Source organism: Rattus rattus, chromosome 4 (assembly GCF_011064425.1).
Source record: "Rattus rattus isolate New Zealand chromosome 4, Rrattus_CSIRO_v1, whole genome shotgun sequence".
NCBI lineage: Eukaryota > Metazoa > Chordata > Mammalia > Rodentia > Muridae > Rattus > Rattus rattus.
In genome coordinates, this window is record NC_046157.1 from 21,697,953 (window position 1) to 21,718,614 (window position 20,662).

Consider the following 20,662-nt stretch of genomic DNA (forward strand, 5'->3'; position numbering starts at 1 on the left):
GAAATAATAAACAACACCCCTTTGGGAAGCTCAGAGTTAAAGAAAGTCAAGCAAGATATATATTGTTATGACCTCATTCAGTACTGTCTATTGGTCCTCAGTCAAGATTCTTCTCGAATCCAGGGTGGTTGGTCTACAATTTCCCAGCTTACACAGATACTAAGGTAAAATGAAGCAAATAGGTTAGATTGTTCTAATTTTCAGTAATTCTTTTTTTATTTGTCATTCTATTAAGAATTGGAATCTGCTGTATGTTTTGGTTGTACTTTTCTTTCCCATTGTATGCTATTGTTTGTAATTTTAGTTTCAGTTGTTTGTTCTAAGATCTTTACACATGATCATGTCTTTTGTTTGCCACTTTAGTCCCAGTTAGCTAATGTATTCTTTTTTTGACTCAGGGATATTTGAAGAAATGAATAAAGCTCTGTACTTGGAAAACTTAGAGTAGAGATTGTGTCGCAGTGATACTTGATACAAACACAGTGACTAGGGAACAAAATGGAGTATAGAGCAAAGAACTGTAGAACAATTGTAGAAACTTCATTTCATCTGTAGTGATATAGCTATTTAAAATACATATTCATTAGGTAGCCCTAATCTTGTACATGAAATTTAGAAGCAGCATTTACTTTTCTACTGCTATATTAAAAATAGAAAGATCAAAATGATGTTTTTTTTTTTTTTTTTTTTTTTGGTTCTTTTTTGAGCTGGGGACCTAACCCAGGGCCTTGCGCTTCCTAAAGCGCTCTACCACTGAGCTAAATCCCCAACCCCAAAATGATGTTTTTAAAGAAGGTGATAAAGGAAAAAACTGCTCTCAGTAACTGAGTTAATCTTTCCACTTGCATTTGATTTTATAAAATTTATTATTTACATTATATGTATATGTCAGTGTCTCGGTGTGGGCATGTGTACATGAGTACAGGTATCCATAGAGAACAGAAGAGCACATGGGTTCTGGATTTGAGCTCTGGTATTTTATAGTAGTAGCAAGTGCTCTTAACTACTGAGCCATTTTTCCAGCCCCACTCCATTTGATTTTAAATGAACTATCCTCACAGGAGAGATTTTTTCATACTTACAATATTCTGTCTTAGATCCTAACTTTCTAAACTGCTTAATTCTACTTTGTTATTACATAAAGGCCTAATTCAAAGTATGCAGTTACAAAAAAAAGTTAACAAATTTATGTAATATTCTTTTATACTTAATTTTCAAGATTTTTTCAATATTGATTAACATAAGTAAATAAGTGCTTGTATTTTTGTTTTGATGATATATGCTAGCTTATGACAATATTGGTTGAATATTTCTTTTCTTAATGTTATCTATCATATAGATATGCTGAGTAATTAATTTTAAGAACTAAAGAGAAAGTAAAAACTTGATAGTAAGCATTAGCCAATGAGGGTTTTAACATGCTCAATTTGTAATTGTCATTGTTTATCAGTGTATATACATTTTGTTGAAAAGATTTAGACAATAGTGATTACTTATCATACTAATATCTACTTTTGGGTTGAAGGCTCTTTTTCGGTACAAGTACTTTTATCATTGCTATTTCTGAAGATGTTCAACTTGTATCCAAGGATTAGCTTTAATGTATAGTTTTAAGAAAATAATATTTCTGTAAGGGCTTTTCTTCTTCACTGTGTATTATAAAATGTTCCTACTATAAGTATATTAGTGTTTTTACTGTTTTCCCTTCTGATACAAGGACTAGACAGGCAGATAATTTGTAAGAAAACAGTTTGTTGGAAAGAGGAATTGGTTTGAAATTAGAGTGTTTGATTTTCTTATCTTTGTTCCTTGACAGTTAACCTCACCCTAGACATTTTTAGCTATTAGATTCTAAAATGCATCAGTTAACAGAAATTAACATGAATTAAACGGTCAAGGTATTCCTTGCCTTTAAGGTGATAGTAGATAATATCCTGAAATCTCTCATTTTTCTTTTTCTTTTTTATTGGATTTTTAAAATTTATTTATATTTCAAATATTATTCCCTTTCCTGGTTTTCCATCCAGAAGCCCCCTATCCCATACTCCTCCTTTCTTCAAAAGGGTGTTCCCCCTCCACAAACACCCCCCAGACTTCCCCACCCTGATATTTCCCTACACTGGGGAGTCCAGGTTGGCAGGACCAAGGGCTTCTTCTCCCATTGGTGCCCAACAAGGCCATCCTCTGCTACATATGCAGCTGGAGACATGAGTCGTCCATGTGTACTCTTTGAATGGTGGTTTAGTCCCTAGGAGCTCTGATTGGTTGGTATTGTTCAGCTCCTTCAATCCTTTCTCTAACTCCCCTAATGGGAGTCTTTCCTAACTATAAAAATATTCTCAGTTCAATGGTTGGCTGCCAGCATTTGCCTCTGTATTTGTCATGCTCTGTCAGAGCCTCTCAGGAGACAGCTATATCAAGTTCCTATCAGCATGTACTTCTTGGCACCAGCAATGTTGTCTGGGTTTGGTATATGTGTATGGGCTGGATTCCCAAGTGGGGTGGGCTCTAAATGCCCATTCCTTCAGTCTCTGCTCCAAACTTTGTCCCCATACATCCTCTTATGAATATTTTTGTTCCCCCCTTCTAATAAGGACTGAAGCATCCAGACATTGGTTGTCCTTCTTGAGCTTCATGTGGTTTGTGTATTGTATTGAGCTTTTGGGCTAATATCCACATATCAGTGAATGCATACCATGTGTGTTTTTTTGTGATTGGGTTACCTCACTCAGGATGATATTTTCTAGTTCCATTGATTTGCCTATGAATTTCATGAAGTCATTGTTTTTAATAGCTGAGTAGTACCCCATTGAATAAATATACCACAATTTCTGTATCTATTCCTCTGTTGAGGGTCATCTGGGTTCTTTTCAGATTCTGGCTATTATAAATAAGGCTGCTATGAACACAGTGGAGCATGTGTCCTTGATATATGTTGGAGCATCTTTTGGGTATATGCCCAGGAGTGGTATAGCTGGGTCCTCAGGTAGTACTGTGACAAGTTTTCTGAGGAACCTCCAGACTGATTTCCAGAGTGGTTGTACCAGCTTGTAATCTCACCAACAGTGGAAGAGTGTTCCTCTTTCTCCACATCCTCACCAGCATCTGTTGTCACCTGAGTTTTTGATCTTAGCCATTCTGACTGGTGTGAGGTGGAATCTCAAGGTTGTTTTGATTTGCATTTCTCTGATGACTAAGGATATTGAACATTTCTTAAGGTGCTTCCCAGCTACTCGTTATTCCTCAGTTGAGAATTCTTTGTTTAGCTCTGTACCCCATTTTATAACAGAGTTATTTGATTCTCTGGAGTCTAACTTCTTGAGTTCTTTGTATATATTGGATATTAGCCCTTTATCTGATGTAGGATTGGTAAAGATATTTTCCCAATCTGTTGGTTGCCATTTTGTCCTAATGACAGTATTCTTTGCCTTACAGAAGCTTTGCAATTTTATGAAGTCCCATTTGTCGATTCTTGATCTTAGAGCATAAGCCATTGGTGTTTTGTTCAGGAAAACTTCCCTAGTACCCATGTGTTCAAGGCTCTTTCCCACTTTTTCTTCTAATAGTTTGAGTGTATCTGGTTTTATGTGGAGGTCCTTAATCCACTTGAACTTGAACTATGTACAGGGTGATAAGAATGGATTGATTTGCATTCTAATACATGCTGACCTCCAGTTGACTCAGCACCATTTGTTGATAATGCTATCTTTTTTCCACTGGATGGTTTTTAGCTCCTTTTTTTAAAGATCAAGTGACCAAAGGTGTGTGGGTTCATTTCTGGATCTTCAGTTCTTTTCCATTGATCCACCTGCCTGTCTTTGTACCAATACTATATAGTTTTTACCACTATTGCTGTGTAATACAGCTTGAGGTCAGGAATAGTAATCTCCCCCACCCCCAGTTCCTTTATTGTTGAGGGTAGTTTTAGCTATCCTAGGTTTTTTGTTATTCTAAATGAATTTGCAAATTGCTCTTTCGAACTCTATGAAGAATTGAGTAAGAATTTTGATGGGGATTGCATTGAATCTGTAGATAGCTTTTGGCAAAATGACCATTTTTACAATATTAATCCTGCCAATCCATGAACATGGGAGGTCTTTTCATCTTCTGAGATCTTCTTCAATTCCATTCTTCAGAGACTTGAAGTTATTGTCACACCGAGGTATTTTATATTATTTGTAACTATTGTGAAGGGTGTTGTATCCCTAATTTCTGTCTCAACCTGTTTATCCTTTGAATATGGGAAGGCTACTGATTTGTTTGAATCAATTTTATATTGCAACCACTTTTCTGAAGTTGTTTATCAGGTTTAGGAGTTCTCTGGTGGAATTTTTTGGGGTCACTTAAGTATACTATCATATTATCTACAAATAGTGGTATTTTGACTTCTTCCTTTCCAATTTGTATCCCTTTGATCTCCTTTTGTTGTCTGATTGCACTGGCTAGGACTTCAAGTACTATATTGAGTAGGTAGGGAGAGAGTGGGCAGCCTTGTCTAATCCCCGATTTTAGTGGGATTGCTTCAAGTTTCTCTCCATTTAGCTTGATGTTGGCTACTGGTTGGCTGTATATTGCTTTTACTATGTTTAGGTATGGGCCTTGAATTTCTGATCTTTCTAAGACTTTTAACATGAAGGGGTGTTGAATTTTGTCAAATGCTTTCTCAGCATCTAGTGAGATGATCATGTGGGGTTTTTTCTTTGAGTTTGTTTATGTAGTGGATTATGTTGATGGACTTCCATATAGTGAACCATCCCTGCATCCCTGGGATGAAGCCTGCCTGATCATGATGGACGATCATTTTGATTTGTTCTTGGATTTGGCTTCTTGATTGTAAACCAAGTGTCTTTCATGTTATTTTATTCTCTTTCCTTCTCTCTCTTCACTTTGTCTTCCCTCCTTCCCTCTCTTGCTCCCTCCCTCCCTCTCTCCCTTCCCGTGACCTCTTTCTTTCTGATGTTTGGTTTTTGTTCTTTTTAGACTGGGTCTTACTGTGTAAACTTGACTGATCTGGAACTGACTTTGTAAACCAAGTCAGTTGGCCTTGAACTCAGAGATCTTTCTGTATTTGTTTTCTAGGGTGTGGGATTAAAGGCATACACCATCACCTGGGCACATCTTTCATTTCTTACGGAGCCAGCATATTTGTTTTTAGGATATGTGAACCTGGAACTAAAATGCAAGCAAGGTCCATTTCACAGTTTAGTTCCCTAGAAAGCTGAAATTTACTAGCAACTTTTTAATTGGCTTGTCAACAAAAGAATGACACTGATGAGACTCATTAAGGTACCATGCCTATGGAAGTTTGAATATTCAAATGATATTTATTATTAACGCAAACTTGTTCTCTTATTTCAGCCATTGCTGTGTGGGATTAGAGCCAGGAGAAGATGGAGAAGAATTTTACAAGGAATTACTTCCATCAGCTGCCGAAAATTTTCTTGTCCTGGGAAGACGATTGCAAACATGTTTCATCAATGCAACTAAGGTATGTGTTTAGTGTTGTATGGCCAAATAATTTTCATTCTTTTTTTTCCCCTGAAACAAAGTTCCACTGTTTAGCCCAGGCTAGCTTCACATTCAATTTATAGCTTTGCAGGTCTCGAGAGTCTCAGCCCTTTTGCCTCAGCCTCCTCAGCACTGGGATTACAAGAATGTGCACCATATCTATCCCTCCCTAAGTTATCTCCTGTCATTTTTCAAATATGCTATATGTGGCTGAACACACAAGTAGAGTAGTAAATTTAAACATCTTTACCCAAAAATTACAACCAAGAACTTAATCTTTACATTATAAAATGTAAATGTTAGCTAAAGAATACTGTATGATTTTGAAGAGTTTGTATTACCACTTAATTTGAGGCAATATACATATATACTTATATCCACAGCATCACTTCTCTCCAGACTGTTAGAGCCATTTCAGATTTTTAATTTCTGACAGTTGGGGATAGTTAGACCATAGCTTTTATTTTTTAATTGACATATAAAGTTGTACTTACTTTAAGGGAACTATATAATATTTTTGATACTTTTATGTTTTATGTAATGTTTATATACAGAGAAAGAGAGAGGATGGGAGGGGAGGAAGGAAGAGGAGAGCATGGTGAAAAATAATTCTTTGTCTTATCAAATATCTATTTCAGATTGAGGAGCTGTTGGGCAAAATCCAGGCCTTATGCATGGGAATCAGTATTCTAGTATTCAAGAATGTTCTGCATTTAGTCTAGTTTCTCTAAAGAAGTGCCACATCAGTACATCAGACTTTGAAATGGAATCTGTGACCACACCTTAGAACAGCAGCAGATGCCACATTATTTTTTGAATTTGTAATAGGATCTTTTCATCACAAGAGAAGCAAATTTTTGAAGACCTTGTGTTCTACCACTCTTAAGTGTCCAAACCTGTTAGAGCTATTTTGTACACATATTTCATAGTTTAGAACATGTAGCTTGTACTGTTTGCTGTCTAAGTAAAGAATCCGGTCTAATGAGAAGTCATTAGGAGTTTACTTAGCACTGTTGCTTATTAAAGTAGTCATGTCCTTTATCTGTTGGATGGTATTGGCAGCTTCTGCTTCCATTCTTGTGGATAACTAGATCAATTATATAACTAGCTTATCAATTTCCCATTTATGGTGCCCATTCTTCCCCTAACAGCTTGACTTGACCTTAAGTGATTGTCTTCAAGATTATCTCACTGTGCTCACAGTCAGGCCTTGAGTGCATTTTTGCTCAGTCCTCAGTCCTAACTTTGAGAGTAGGAATAGGACCAGAAGTTGAGAATTTCTTCATCTTTAATTCTTTTTCAATCAGTTGCATTAAGCTAGAATGGTACAACAGAGAACTCAGATTCCAACTTGAATTTCAAAGACTTCTCATCTTTATTTATTGTGAACTACCATGCAGGTGTTGGGAATCAGATCCAGGTCTTCTGAAAGAGCAGCCAGTGATCTTAACCACTAAGCCATCTCTCCACCTCCTTGATTTCACTCTTAAGATTTTTTTATTATATGTGATAGTTCAGTATGCAGTAATTACATTGTTGGACTTATATTTATTTAAAAGAAGAGAGATTAATATCAAAACATCTGTACTCCTGTGTTTATTGCATCACTATTTACAATAGTCAAAAATAGTAATAACCTAAATTTCAGCAGTGGATGCATAAATAATGAAATAAAAAAGACAAATTTCTGGATTTGCAGCATCATGGAAGGAAGTGAAGGTTAGTAGGTGAAGTAGGCCAAGCTGGAAAGTCACATACTGTATAAATTCAGTGACATATAGAATCTAAAATAAGCTAATCTCATAGGAGTTGGGACTAGAAAACTAGCTAGGGATAATAGGAGAAGGAAGATGAGGGAAAGTTTATCAATGAGTATTTTGTAATATTTAGATAATTTAAGGTATTTTATGGCATATGGGATGATTATAAATAACAATGACAAACTTTTACTTTGAAAAAGAGTCATTTTATTTTGGATATTAAAGAAATTGACCAATAGTTGTCTCATTATTCTGACATTTATAGAAACTCAATACTGTTGACAAAGCTGCAAGCTCATATAGTTTATAGCAACTCCTAATTAGCCATTAAAAAAATTATAGACTGGAAATGTCTCATGGTCTTAGTACTTGGGAAGTTGATTCAGTAGGATTGCTCAATCCCAGGCCAGCCTGGGCTACTGAGTGAAAATCAGCACAAAACAGGTATATTTACATATATGACATAATAAATGTAATATACATAGGAAAGAACATGCCAATTGAGATAGATGTGTTTTCTCCATTTTTTTCCTTCCGTGTGTTTTTTCCTAGGATAGAGCTTCACTATGTAGCCCAAATAACATTTAACTCAAAATCTTCCTGCCTCAATCTTCTGACTGCTGGAATATAGATGTCCACCATTAAACTTTGTTAAAAGGTTTTTTGTGAGTGAAGTATTTCTTGACTATGAATCAAGACTAAAACACTTCTTGTTGGGCATAGTGGTATATGCCTCTGATCCTAGCATTCTGTAGGCAGAAGCGGGCGGATTTCTGGGAGTTTGAGGCCAGTCTGGTTCATTTAGAATTTCAGGTAAGCCAGGATTAGGTAGTGAAAACCTGTCTCAAAAATCAAAGCAAATAAACATGGTAGCTCACAACTTCCTATAATTGACACCCTCTTCTGTCCTCCTCAGGCAATGCTTAGATGTGGTACACATGCATGGAAAAACACTCATACATATTAAAAACAAAACTAATGGAATTAAATGAGAAATTTAACAGTATGGACAATATGCTAGTTCAAATATAAGAAATATTGTTGGGAGAGGATTTAACTCAGAGATCATATATTCTACGTTTGGAATTTTGAGGATCATTAGCCTACTTAGAAGCTTTCAAGCAAATTTTTAAGAATTTGATAGTTTGTGAGTAGTAGAAAATATTGTAGAACATATATTAGCTATTCTGGTCCAAGCTACATACTAGTTTTTAAAATCCATATCACAAGAGAAAAATACCTATTCAAGAACTTTGAAATGTTATAATGGCAAACTAAGTGTCAGTGGTTACAAATTAATGGTTGACATCATCTAACGGGCTTTTAAAGTATAGTTTGGACATCTAGAAATACAGGATCTTTCTTTGAGATTAACAACAAAAAATTATGTCCATTCTCATTGTATTTTTGGATAAAATTAGAAAAGGAGTTTGTAGACTAAGAAATCAGTTTAATGTTATTTTACTTATATTTGGTGGTTTTACAGGAAAAGACAAGTTATTTAAGTTAATGTGTATTTTGTTTGTTCATTTGCCTTACTTTTTAACTGTTGCTATTAATTTTATGGTACAGTAGAAACATTCAGGATCTGGATAGGTTTACACAACTGTACAGTAAAGTTATATAGTCAGTAAATGACAGACAAAGTCAATGGGATCTATTTTGTCTCCTGTTATGGTACTATTACCACCTTTTCACAAGATTAGTTTCAACAAAAAACATTGTTTATTTACTTGATATATAGTAATGGAACATTTATTATACATAAGAATTGTAGATAGTGACTTATAATGGGGAGTAAATGGCATGTTCTCTGCTCTCATAAAGCATTAGAGTAGAAACTAGAACTGAACAGTTCTATTAATAATGCCTTACATGCTACATTTTCATATTACCAGGGTTTTTAATCCTGGCTATACAATGAAGTCACTCACCTAACTATGAAAATACAGGTGTCTGGACTTTAACTTTGGAAATTGAGATTCTGTATATTTGGAATGTGCAGAGGGGTAGTTTAAAAGTTCCTCAAGTCATTCTGATGCATTTCAAGCATTAAGTTGTAGGGTATCCATCTGTAATTCTTAAGCTATTTAGTTTGTTCTTGCTTTGTCTGGATAATTACTATGAATTAGGAGAATATTCATATACTAAAAATGCAGGTTGCACAAATGAAGAAATAAAACAAAGAAGTTCAGGTACTTTATAAATATCTATTGAATTCAGAAATCAAGTCCGCTGACTACTCTGGAGAGGTCTTTTCTTTAGAAAAGTAAATTGTTTTTATCTTTTGTATTAAGGGTGAAGAGCAAGATAAATTACTACATTTTTTCCAAATTGTGACTGATTCTCTCTTCTGGCTATTGGGAGGTCATATTCAACTCATACAGAATGGTAAGAAAGAAGAACTGCTTAACGTAACTAATATCAGGCAGCATTTGATTGATAAATGCCCAATTAAAGGAACTGTTTCTGAAAGATGACTTTCTCTTATGTTTAGTAAATCTGAGAGATTGATTAATTTAAATTTGAACTGTTTAGGAAAGTAATATTTTAAAATTACAGTTAGTGTTATAAATTTAGCTTTAGACTTAGAAAAATTTCCATGTACATGTAAATAGAGTTTCACTCATAATCTGAAAGGACAGGCTGTTATAAATTTTACCAAGCTTCAAAGTTATTTCATTGGATATTGTTTTTCATTGAAAATTCTAAATATGTATTAATGTTATGTTTTCATAAGACTAAAACCATACTCCTTCATGATAATTATGGCACAATACTTACTCTTTTGAAAAATTTCACATTACATAAATGCTATACTATGGGGTTTTTCCAGGTATTAACACTTGGATATTTAGTTCTACATCCTTTCCTAATCGTTCATGTGTGTAAAGAGTCACATAATTCTCTAAGTATAAAAAGCACGTTCCTAGGATTGTAATCTACATCACTTACCATTTTCTAAAGGCTATGGAGTTAGTGTAACTAGGACTTTTGGCAGTTGTAGGCATGTAGCTAAGTTAGTGACTAAATACTTTTTAAAGTATTATCTTTTTTCCTATTATATATCAACCATTGTTACAAATTTCCAATTTAAAGACTATTTAACCAAAAAATATAAAGCACTTAGACTTGATAGAAAGGCATATAAAGGAGAAAGAAGATCCTTGAATAATTTTTTAAAATGCCATATTCCATTTTGAAAAGAACTATAATAAAATGATAGTATGTCTAAGGTTAATATGAAGCCATAATATAGTTATCAAAAGTTTGTTAAATGTTTATAAAATTACTGAGCAAAAAACCAAATGTATATATTGAAGTATTTTTAATAATATTTCCCAGATAAACTGTTTCACACCTATGAAGAAATTTACTGATTTGTAGGTCTGGGATAGAAAATGTATACAAATGATCTTGAAGTGGCTTAAATACCAGATGTAAAGAAAGCAATTAAACTTTCTCCAGTATTAAAAGGACTAAGAAGCCAACACAAAGGGACTTCTACTAGGACTGGTGAATCAGCTCAACAGATAAGGAGAGGAATTTTTATTTTAGTTTAAAAGGCTTCTATTAGCCAAATAAATAAAAGTTGAGCTACAAGTTTAACACACCAGCTAAAAGTTGTACTATAAGTTTAATACACCAAGTGTTGCTATTGAAGCCTGCCAGAGAATATATTTTTTGAACGAAAATGAATCTAAAGCTAGCTTTTATTCTACCATATACATCAATGAAATCTTTCTCTATGTGAAGAGATTCCAGCTAATAAATGAATAAGGCATGAGAGTAGCATCTGTTTTACACTTTCTCATGAATAAGCAGGTGTAGTAATCCTCTATCTATGTCTGTCAACATCTTTTAAAAAAAAGAGCTAAACACTTCCAATGCATTATCATAACATCACAGATAAAATTCAAAACCAAAAATTCAAACCTCCATCATTTCAATCCTCTAATGCCAATGGCCAAGTTAGAGGAAATCAAAGAAACAAATTACACTCCAGGAATACAATGACAGAATTAAACCTGCAGAAGGTAGAGGGCAATTTACATGGTTTTATTTTCTGAATAAATTACAAAGAAAATAAAAAAATGGAAGAATAATTGATATTTTAAAATTTGAGAGATAACCGTGTTCCATGGATCTTACTAGAATCTTAATTGAAACAAATTTAAAAGTTCACAAAACACTTAGAGGTTGGAACACTTACCTGGCTCCTTGATGAAATTAAGAGGTAATTTTCATTAAGGGATATCGGCGGTTATGCTTTTTTGTTTATCAATCTTGTTTTCAGGCTATGTTGGCAATGTTTATGGATAAAATAATCTGATGACCTAGATAAAATAATCCAATGGCCTAGATTTGTTTCAACTTACAATGAAAGCAGTTGGGAGCATAAATAAAACAAGTTCGGCTATGAATTGGTGGTTTTAATTTATTGAATTGCTCATGGGGATTTATTACATCATCCTGTCTGTTTTTAAGTATGTTTAAAATTTCTGTTACAAAAAAAATAAACAAATTGGTAGGTCCTTTTCAACAGAGAAAAAGGAAAATTTATGAACTAGATTCCATATGATTTTAGTAAATTTCTGGTTATTTCTAGAGTCATTAGTAGAATATGACACAAATAGAAAATACACTTATTGTAGTTACAGGGATTTTACTTTTTACTACTAAAGAAACCATGTAAAACAAAATGTTTTTTCCATGTTATAATGTGATACATAATGAATAATTGAGCTATAAATATAAATGAAGAACAGTGTTGGTGTGGGAAAGAACAAATAGAAAGCTACAGTAGTGTTCCATGGTCCAGCTTATAACATACCTGACCTTACTTTTAATTAATCTTGTCCTTCAACTGATGTAGGGAACAGAAACTGACATTTATTGGGAACATAATCTTTTCTAGAACATTATGCCTTAACCTATTATGAGAGTTATTTATTTCTAATTTCAAAGATGATGAAATGAAGATTATGGGAGGTTTTCTTAGTTAGGGTTACTATTGCTGTCGTGAAATACCATGATGAAAAATGACTTGAGGAGGAAAAGGTTTCTTTGGTTTATATTTCCATATCGATGTTCATCATTGAAGAAAGTAAGGGCAGGAACCTGGACTCAGGAGCCAGTATGAAAGTCATGGAGGGTGTTGCTTATTGGCTTGCTCCACTTGACCTAACTCAGCTTGCTTTCTTACAGAAGCCAGAACCACCAGCCCAGGAGCCACTTCACCCATGATGGACTAAGTCATTCCACATCAATTACTAGTTTTAAAAATGCCCCTGCAGCCCGATCCTGTGGAGGCATTTTATCAATTGAGGATCCCTCCTCTCTGACTAGTCTAGCCTGTGTCATGTTGACACAAAACTGGTCAGGACAGAGGTTAAGCAACTTATGTAGGCATTGAACACCAAGTTCTTGTAACTGGCTAATGAAACCTAAAATTTATAAACCTGGGAAAACTTTTATTCAGTGAAACTCATTCTAGAAAAAAAGATTCAGGTTTAGAAGATGTTATCTTCAATTTTAAAGAAGTAATAATAAAATTTTCACTTGGTATTTATAGACGACCCATTTGACTATAACTAACTTCATAAAAATGGAATGACTCTTACTTATGGCCCTTTAAAACTGCCTGTAGCTATAAAAATCTTTATTATAGAGCATTCAATGCCAGAAGTTTAGCAGACATGATCAAACTTTGATTTGACTTTAAAAAAGACAAATTCTTACTTAGGTTATTATAAAATTGTTAACATTTCTTCTTCTTTTTATTCTCCTAGTACTGCAGAGTGATCATTTCTTGCACCTACTGCAAACTGACAATATTCAAATAGGAGCTACAGTCATGACTCTGCTTCAGAATATACTACAGATCAACAGGTGACTTAATTTACACAACTTCTAATCAGAGGCATTACTAATTTTATTACAGTTTGTCAAAACCTACTATATATGACTTATATATGAAATTTAAATTCTCTTATGATTGACTTTTGGGAAAGGGTAATATAAAATATTATAAAAGATTAGAAATTTGTTATCAAAATATAATCTAAATGCTATAGAAAATTTCAGGCTTAGAAAGAGAATTGGTGTGACACCCAGAGAAAAATATTAGAATAATAGTAAAAAATGTTCACTTAGATATTTAATAAGCAGCAAACTAAATATCATAGTATGTGCTAAAAATAGTATAAAGGAAGTAATAGGTACTTCTTGAGATCCAAACAGAAAGAATGTACATAGTGGAATTACTCATCATTTCACTCGAATATGGGTTTATTCGTTAGCTATCATGGGCCACAATTACTGTGTTTCTCCTAGTGTTTAGAATGTTTATTCAGATATAATATTGTCTTCAATGAGTGACAGTTGAGTATTGAGACAGAAATCATTACATTTTGGTATATTAATTTGCAATGTTAATGTTATTCAGAAGTGTTAAGAATTATGTTCTAACCAAACTGAGTGCAGATGTATCCTGGAGAAGTTAAAATCCAAGATGAAACTTTGAAGATAAGTTGTCCAGTGAGACTGAGGAGAAAGCAGGATTTTCAGGCAGAGGTATCCACATTAGCAAAAGTCAGAGACAAGAAGCAAGCGTTATGCTGAGGGGGAAGAGTAGAGAAGATTTATCCTCCTAGGATTTAAGGTTCAGTATCATTTATGACCAGCACATTTTGAAAAGACTTGCATTATGAAAAACTTATATGTTAAGAAAACATCATATCTTGTAGGCAAAAAATTTGAAGAATTTTTTTAAGTAGATGAATATGGTCCGATTATATTTCAGTATTATTACTCTGGTTACTAATGGAGAGAAGATGAGAACAAAACTAGATAAAGAAGACAATTGGAAGACTAGAGGTATTCTAGGGGTGGGACACTTGCCTTGGATGTTAAATATCCTCAATTTGTTGCCCAATGGGGGAAAAATGAGGAAGAAACCATAGCAACTCAAGTAAGGTGATAAAACCTTGGCAATGGTAATAGGGAATAGGAATAAATTAAAATCACCAGACCTTTGTTTCTACTTTAGATTGAAACAGAATTACAAGGATAAATTTACTGGACCATTAGGGGAAAAGAGACAGATTATGAAGGATCAATTAATAAACTGAACATGACTCAGTGTATGAATGAAAGCCTGGAGTGGGGCTGGGGAGAGTATGGTAATTAGCTTTCTGCCATTGTAACAAACTACCTGAGATAACATATTTATAAAAAGAAAAGGTTTATTTTGGCTCATGGTTTTGGAGTCTCCAGTACATGACTATTTGCCCTCTGGTTTGAACCTGTAGTGAGACAGAGTATCACAGTGAGAACAAGTAGCAGGGCAAAGCTACTCACTTTATAGCCAGGAAATAAGAAGAGAGAAAGGAACATGCCCCTAGTGATCTCCAAGCCTTCCAGTAACATCCCACTCCTTAAACATTCAGACAAGTTCCGATAGCTCCTTCCTGGACACTGAGCTTTCCACACATGAGTCTTGGGAGTACATTCGAGATCCAAACTATACACAAAGTTTCACAGCTGCCTTGAATTAGTTCAAAGTTTTTAGGATGTGATATAGTAGGAAAATTTGAGTTCAAGAAATAAGTAATAAAATAAAATATAAAAACAAAAACAAAAGAAGAATAATAAAGAAGAGAATCTAGGGAAAACAAGATGCCTAAACTTCACAAGGCAGAATACTAGGAAAAAGAGCTATATATTAGATCTACAGAGGGGTTCTCTTCAAAAACACAGTAGAGTGCCAGTCCACTTACATATGTAAAAATGTACCCATTTCTTTCATTTACAGGGGAACATTTTTAAAAGGCATATCCAGTGCTTTTAAGCAACTCTCAATAAACTTAAGAGGATTTAACTAACAAAAAGTTGGGCTATAAATGGAACGAGGTTGGACATGAGTGATAAGCAGATCTCTGAAAAGTACCCAAATAATTTAATAAACAATACACTAAGTACCATACAAGACAAAGAAGAAATTGAAAGAAAAATCTGAAATTATCTTTAAATAAAAGGATGTGAAAATAACATGAGAATTTCTGAGGAACATCTTAATTCAAACAATACTTAGGAGAATTTTTATATATAATATGGAAAAAAAATCTCAAATCTTGACATTAATTCTGCTATAAGTAAACTAGGAAAAGAAGGAAGAACTAAACTCTAAGCCAAAGAAGGAAAATAATAAGCATGAAAGCAATCAATATTAATAAAGTCAATGAAAACAATAGAAAAAATAAGAAACCATAAGCTGAATCTGAGAAGATGAATAAAACGAACCTACAACATAAGCGATTAGGAAAGAAATAAAGCTGTGAGCAACTTATGTAAAAATTTAGAGGAATGGTATTATTTACTGTCATTTAAAAATCACAAAGGAGTAATATGAACAACTTTATACTCACAAACTTAAATTAGATGATAAAGACAAGTTCTGTTTTTAACACTGCATTTTTCAATTTGTTTTTTATACAATACTGAATGAAAAAAAAAAGTAGAAAGGAAAGGAACATAAGCGTTCCTAGGAATGGTGGAGAAGGGTTATTGTAGATATGTGGGAGAGCATAGCCAGAGGCAAGGACATCTGGGAAAGTCCAGAGTAGACCTGACCCTAAGCCAAGTGAGGAGAGGGATACAAGAAGGGAAGGAAGAGGAGAACCAGGTGCAGTAGCCAGAAGGCCCAAGGAGTAGACAGAAGGGCTAGGTAGCCAAAATGGTTGGATTATATAGGAAAGGGCAGCCCAGCCCCTAGGTTGGAGAAGTTTGGGATAGGGAGTGGGGTATGCCAGTCAAGAGGGCCCTGTAACAGGCCCTCTACTAAGTGATGCAGAGAGAACCTGGCAGCCAGCAACTGCTTTGATACATTTGTTACATAGGCACCTCTGCCATTTGTCCCAGATGTGAAACCTAACAATATATTTATTTTTTTCCTTTTTCAAGACAAGATCTCTCTGTGTAGCCCTAGCTGTCCTGGAACTCACTCTGTAGACCAGGTTAACCTCGAACTCAGATATTCACTTGTCTCTGCCTCCCAAGAGCTGGAATTAAAGTCATGCTTCACCACTACCACCATGTGCCTGGCTCTTATCAAGATTTTTCTCCTTTGCCAGTTTCTCTCAGGTCCTCTCCACCTCTCCCTAGTACCTAACCAACTTTATGTTGTTTTTCTCTCTCTTAAAAAAAAAAATCAAGAAACACAAAATCCCACTAAAACAGAGAGATGAGCATCAAAACAAATTGGCAAAAGACTGGTAAAACAAAAGCCCAAACAGAACAGCAAAACAAAAAGTTCACTGTAGTAATGCAAAATTATAATTAAAAAATGCCAAAGGAGGGAGGGCAGTAATGGGGGGAGGATGGAGAGGGGAACACCCATAGAGAAGATAAGGGGAGGGGGAGGAGTTAGGGGGATCTTACCCCAGAAACCGGGAAAGGGAATAACAATCGAAATGTAAATAAGAAACACCCAAGTTAATAAAGATGAAAAAAAATGCCAAAGGAAATAAAATGTTCTCTATAAATTAAACGCATGTATGTCATTTAATTGTTGAATCTTACTGCACTCTTGTGAAGGTTTTGAAGCACTTGTTTAATCTTAGAGTTTTGTTTAATATTCAATTTTATGACAAGTTTCTTTGAGAGGAAAGAGGAGACCTTTATCTGTTCTGTACTATCTATTGGACCTAATATGGTCCCTGCCCACAGTAGGAAATCTGAAATGTTAGTCGACTTAATATGTTAGAGACTAAATTCTTAGAACCAAGTTATATGGTTTAAAAGGTGGCTACCTTCACAGACTAGGCCACACACAGGTATTTAAGTTACTAAAACTTAAATTTGTTGGATAACCATGTGTTAATTATTAATTATACTTTTTTTTATTCTGTTCTATTAGTGGTAATTTACTCAAAATAGAAGGAAAAGCCCTGCATTCTATTTTAGATGAAATTCTTTTCAAGCTTTTGTCAACTCCTAGTCCAGTCATAAGAAGTACTGCTACAAAGCTCCTGCTGGTATTGGCTGAATCCCATCAGGAAATTTTGATTTTACTGAGACTAAGTGCCTGCTATAAAGGTAGGACATACATATTTTCTTTTCTTAGTATTCCCAAAAGACAAAAATGTATTGACAGTTTATGAGTGTTAAAATCCTTATATTTTGAAAAGTTAGTAGCTGAACTGTACAGACAAACCTATTACAACATATGCCATTTCAGAACAGATACCACTATATGATCAACAGCCAACATGCATATTTTGTTGATGGTGTTATAATAAATGTTTACTCTCTTTCTGACAAAAATATTTATATTGAAAATAATGAGCAAAGATGTCTATGACCTTATCAGAATTTATTCTAGAGAAGAAACTAGAACTGTGCATTATTATCAGTTAATAATTAATGCCTTGCTTTACTAAAAATATATCTATTATATATAATATATAACATTTATATCATATATAATTATATAACATAATTTTATATATGTGATATGTTCATATATTTTAATATATTATATAACATATTTATATATCATGTATATATAGATCTCACATCCAAACTCAGACACATTGATTAAGAAATCATAAATCTTGAAAGTAAATGAACTCATTGTAAAAGAACTACCATTCTTGTGTGAGAGTATTAATTTAATTGAACACTTAATAATTGTAGGACTATTCTCCAAACTTACATTTAATTCATTTTATTATTATTTTTAACCATTTAATTTTTATAACATTCCTTTGGTATATTGGATATTCTTATCCTTATAGGCATGCAATAAGAGGCATGAAAAATTAGGTCATTTACTAAAGACTGTAGATTCCCAACTACCATCCAAAATTATATGTTAGCTTTATGTTGTTTCTTTGTTAACCAATATATTTATATTCAGTATAATAAAATATGGGTTTCTAATTCATTAAATATGTTTAAATAGACTGCTTCATGGGACTCTTAAATTTTTTAGGATATGTTTAATTAATCAATTAGAATAGACTTTAATCTTGATGATTCACAATACATTTTAGTAACTTATATGTGTCATTAATATAGATAACTTGGTTATTTTATATATTGCAAGAAAAGAAATAGAATAAGCAACAGCATTAGATCTCTAGTTGTTATTATGCCAGGCATACATTTTTATTTCAATACTACAACTAGATTTCTAAAGAAATGTGCATGTCCATTCAAGGTGTGGTGGATCATGCCTTTAATTCCAGCACTTGAGAGTCAGAGGCAGGCAGATGTCTGTGAGCTCAAGGCCAGCCTGGTCTACATAATGGTGTACTAGGACAGCCAGAACTACATAGTTAGGTCTGTCTCGACCTGCAACCCTAATAAAAAAGTGAAAACACCAAAAAGTAAAATTGACCTTAATATTCCTCTCCATTACTTTGACTGATAAAATTGCAGGAGAATTTACTCAGGTTTTCTAAGATATTTTGTAGTTGTAAGTGGTACTGAGAAGTTGGATCTCAAAGAATGTATGAGGCATTCAAAGATCCATATAATGACAGCACCAGATGTACACTAAAGGCATTTTTATTTGCTCATTTACATTTGTTATATCACATGCTTAGGAATCAAAGGTTACATTGTACCTTTTATGATACTGTGTTATTTGGGAATTAAAATGCAGTGTCCTAATGTCATAGAACTTATAGATGTTAGTATAAGAAAAATTGACTAATAAAACTTATTAATAGCAACTAATAATAACCTACTTAAGTGCTTCTACAAGGTAGGCATACACGGATGGTGTGCTTATAATTTATCTTCTTAAGAATGTTTCAGCTTAAGGTGTTTGTGTTGAAAAGAAAACAAATTCTTTTTTCTCTGATTTATTGCAATTATTTATACATTTTTACATTCAAATGTCATAAGTAAGGGACATAAAAATGATCAGAAGAGAGGAAGATTGGAAAGACCTCAATATAGAAATTGTTGAGAAAAAGAAAAATCATATATTTAATCATCTTGTTATATTTATTCATTTTCAAACCAGACTTTAACTTCATAATACTTAGATACCAAAAAAATCTTACTTTATTGATAATTGTTTTGTTTTGTTATTATATTTCAGGACTTAGAAGTCTGCTAAATAAACAGGAAACTCTTACAGAATTTAGTCGAGAACTTAGACAGCTCGTTGATCTTTTAACCCCTAAGATCCAACAGGAAGTAGAAGAACAGGTATTATAAAAATAATTTGTGTGATATTTGATATCTGTGTTGAACTTTGGTTCTTCTTAAATATACCTCGCTTTCCTTCTCTTAACACTTTAAGCAAAATATTATTCCTACCCAATAGATATGTTTTAAGATTTTCATTAGTTCATTTATTCTACCCATAAACACAATTTCAGTCTCCCCTTTATATCTATTTATAGATTTGAACAACTTAATTTTTTTTCAGGATGTCTCATGAAATCCCCTATTTACTCTTTTATCAGTAAGCCTTTTAAACTTAATTTTCATAAAAAAAAGCAATCTATCATTTTACAAACTATGTATGGTAACCTGTAGTGAGCCTTCTTATTCATTGATACAAAATAACATTTCTTCTTTTCATAAATTATATGAATAAAATTATGTTTGAGATGTGAGAGGTTTTATCATACTTCCTCAACATGCACTCAGAATAGAAGCTCCAGCTAACTTACTTCTGTAGAAAGAGATACACTTTTATGATTTTCAGGTGAGGCCTTAAAATAAATATGAAAAAGACTCTAAAATAATAAAATATATATTTAGAGTAAAAGGAAATGTTATTATTATGTACCTAAAATCCTAAACCAAATGGTAATTGAAAGGAAGTGCACTTTAGGCAAGAGAATGAAGGGAGAAATTTGGAAGGAAGAGAGTAAAGAAAAAGAACTTTACTTTCATAAACTATTTTCAACATTATATATGTGATGAACAAACTCAAAACAGCATCCTAAAAGCTTACAGAATTAAAACAGATTTGCATTGCTACCCACACATAGTCAACATAATTTACATAACCTAAGCCTAATCAAGTTGATAATTCTAAATGGACTGGAGCAGTGGCTCAACAGTCAAGAGTGCACTCTGTCCTTGCAAAGGACCTGAATTCTGTTGTCAGCACCCATGTTAGATGGCTTAGAAATACTTGCACCTCCACTTCTAGGGGAATTTGAAACTTCTGCCTTCTACGCATGTGCACACACACACATACACATAATTAAAAATAATAAAAATAAATGTTTCAAAAGTACTAAACATTAGCAAGATAGCTCCCTGGCCATGGTGGCACACATTTAATCCCAGTGTTTCAGAGGCTAGGACGGAAGGATCATAATTTTGGATCACTATTGGCTACCTAACAAAATGTAGTTTCA

The 20,662-nt window shown here is 33.6% G+C and overlaps 1 protein-coding gene across 3 annotated transcripts in view; it reads left to right on the forward strand.

Moving 5' to 3' along the window:
• The window catches only part of Iqcb1 (IQ motif containing B1), a 47,021-nt gene that overhangs the window by 3,340 nt on the left and 23,019 nt on the right, over positions 1-20,662 (forward strand). For all 3 annotated transcript variants that reach the window (XM_032900180.1, XM_032900181.1, XM_032900182.1), the window contains 6 exons: positions 2-164; positions 5,359-5,488; positions 9,566-9,659; positions 13,061-13,160; positions 17,188-17,366; positions 19,384-19,493. In XM_032900180.1, coding sequence (XP_032756071.1) covers positions 2-164; positions 5,359-5,488; positions 9,566-9,659; positions 13,061-13,160; positions 17,188-17,366; positions 19,384-19,493 — 776 coding nt within the window. The remainder of the gene's footprint in view (position 1; positions 165-5,358; positions 5,489-9,565; positions 9,660-13,060; positions 13,161-17,187; positions 17,367-19,383; positions 19,494-20,662) is intronic.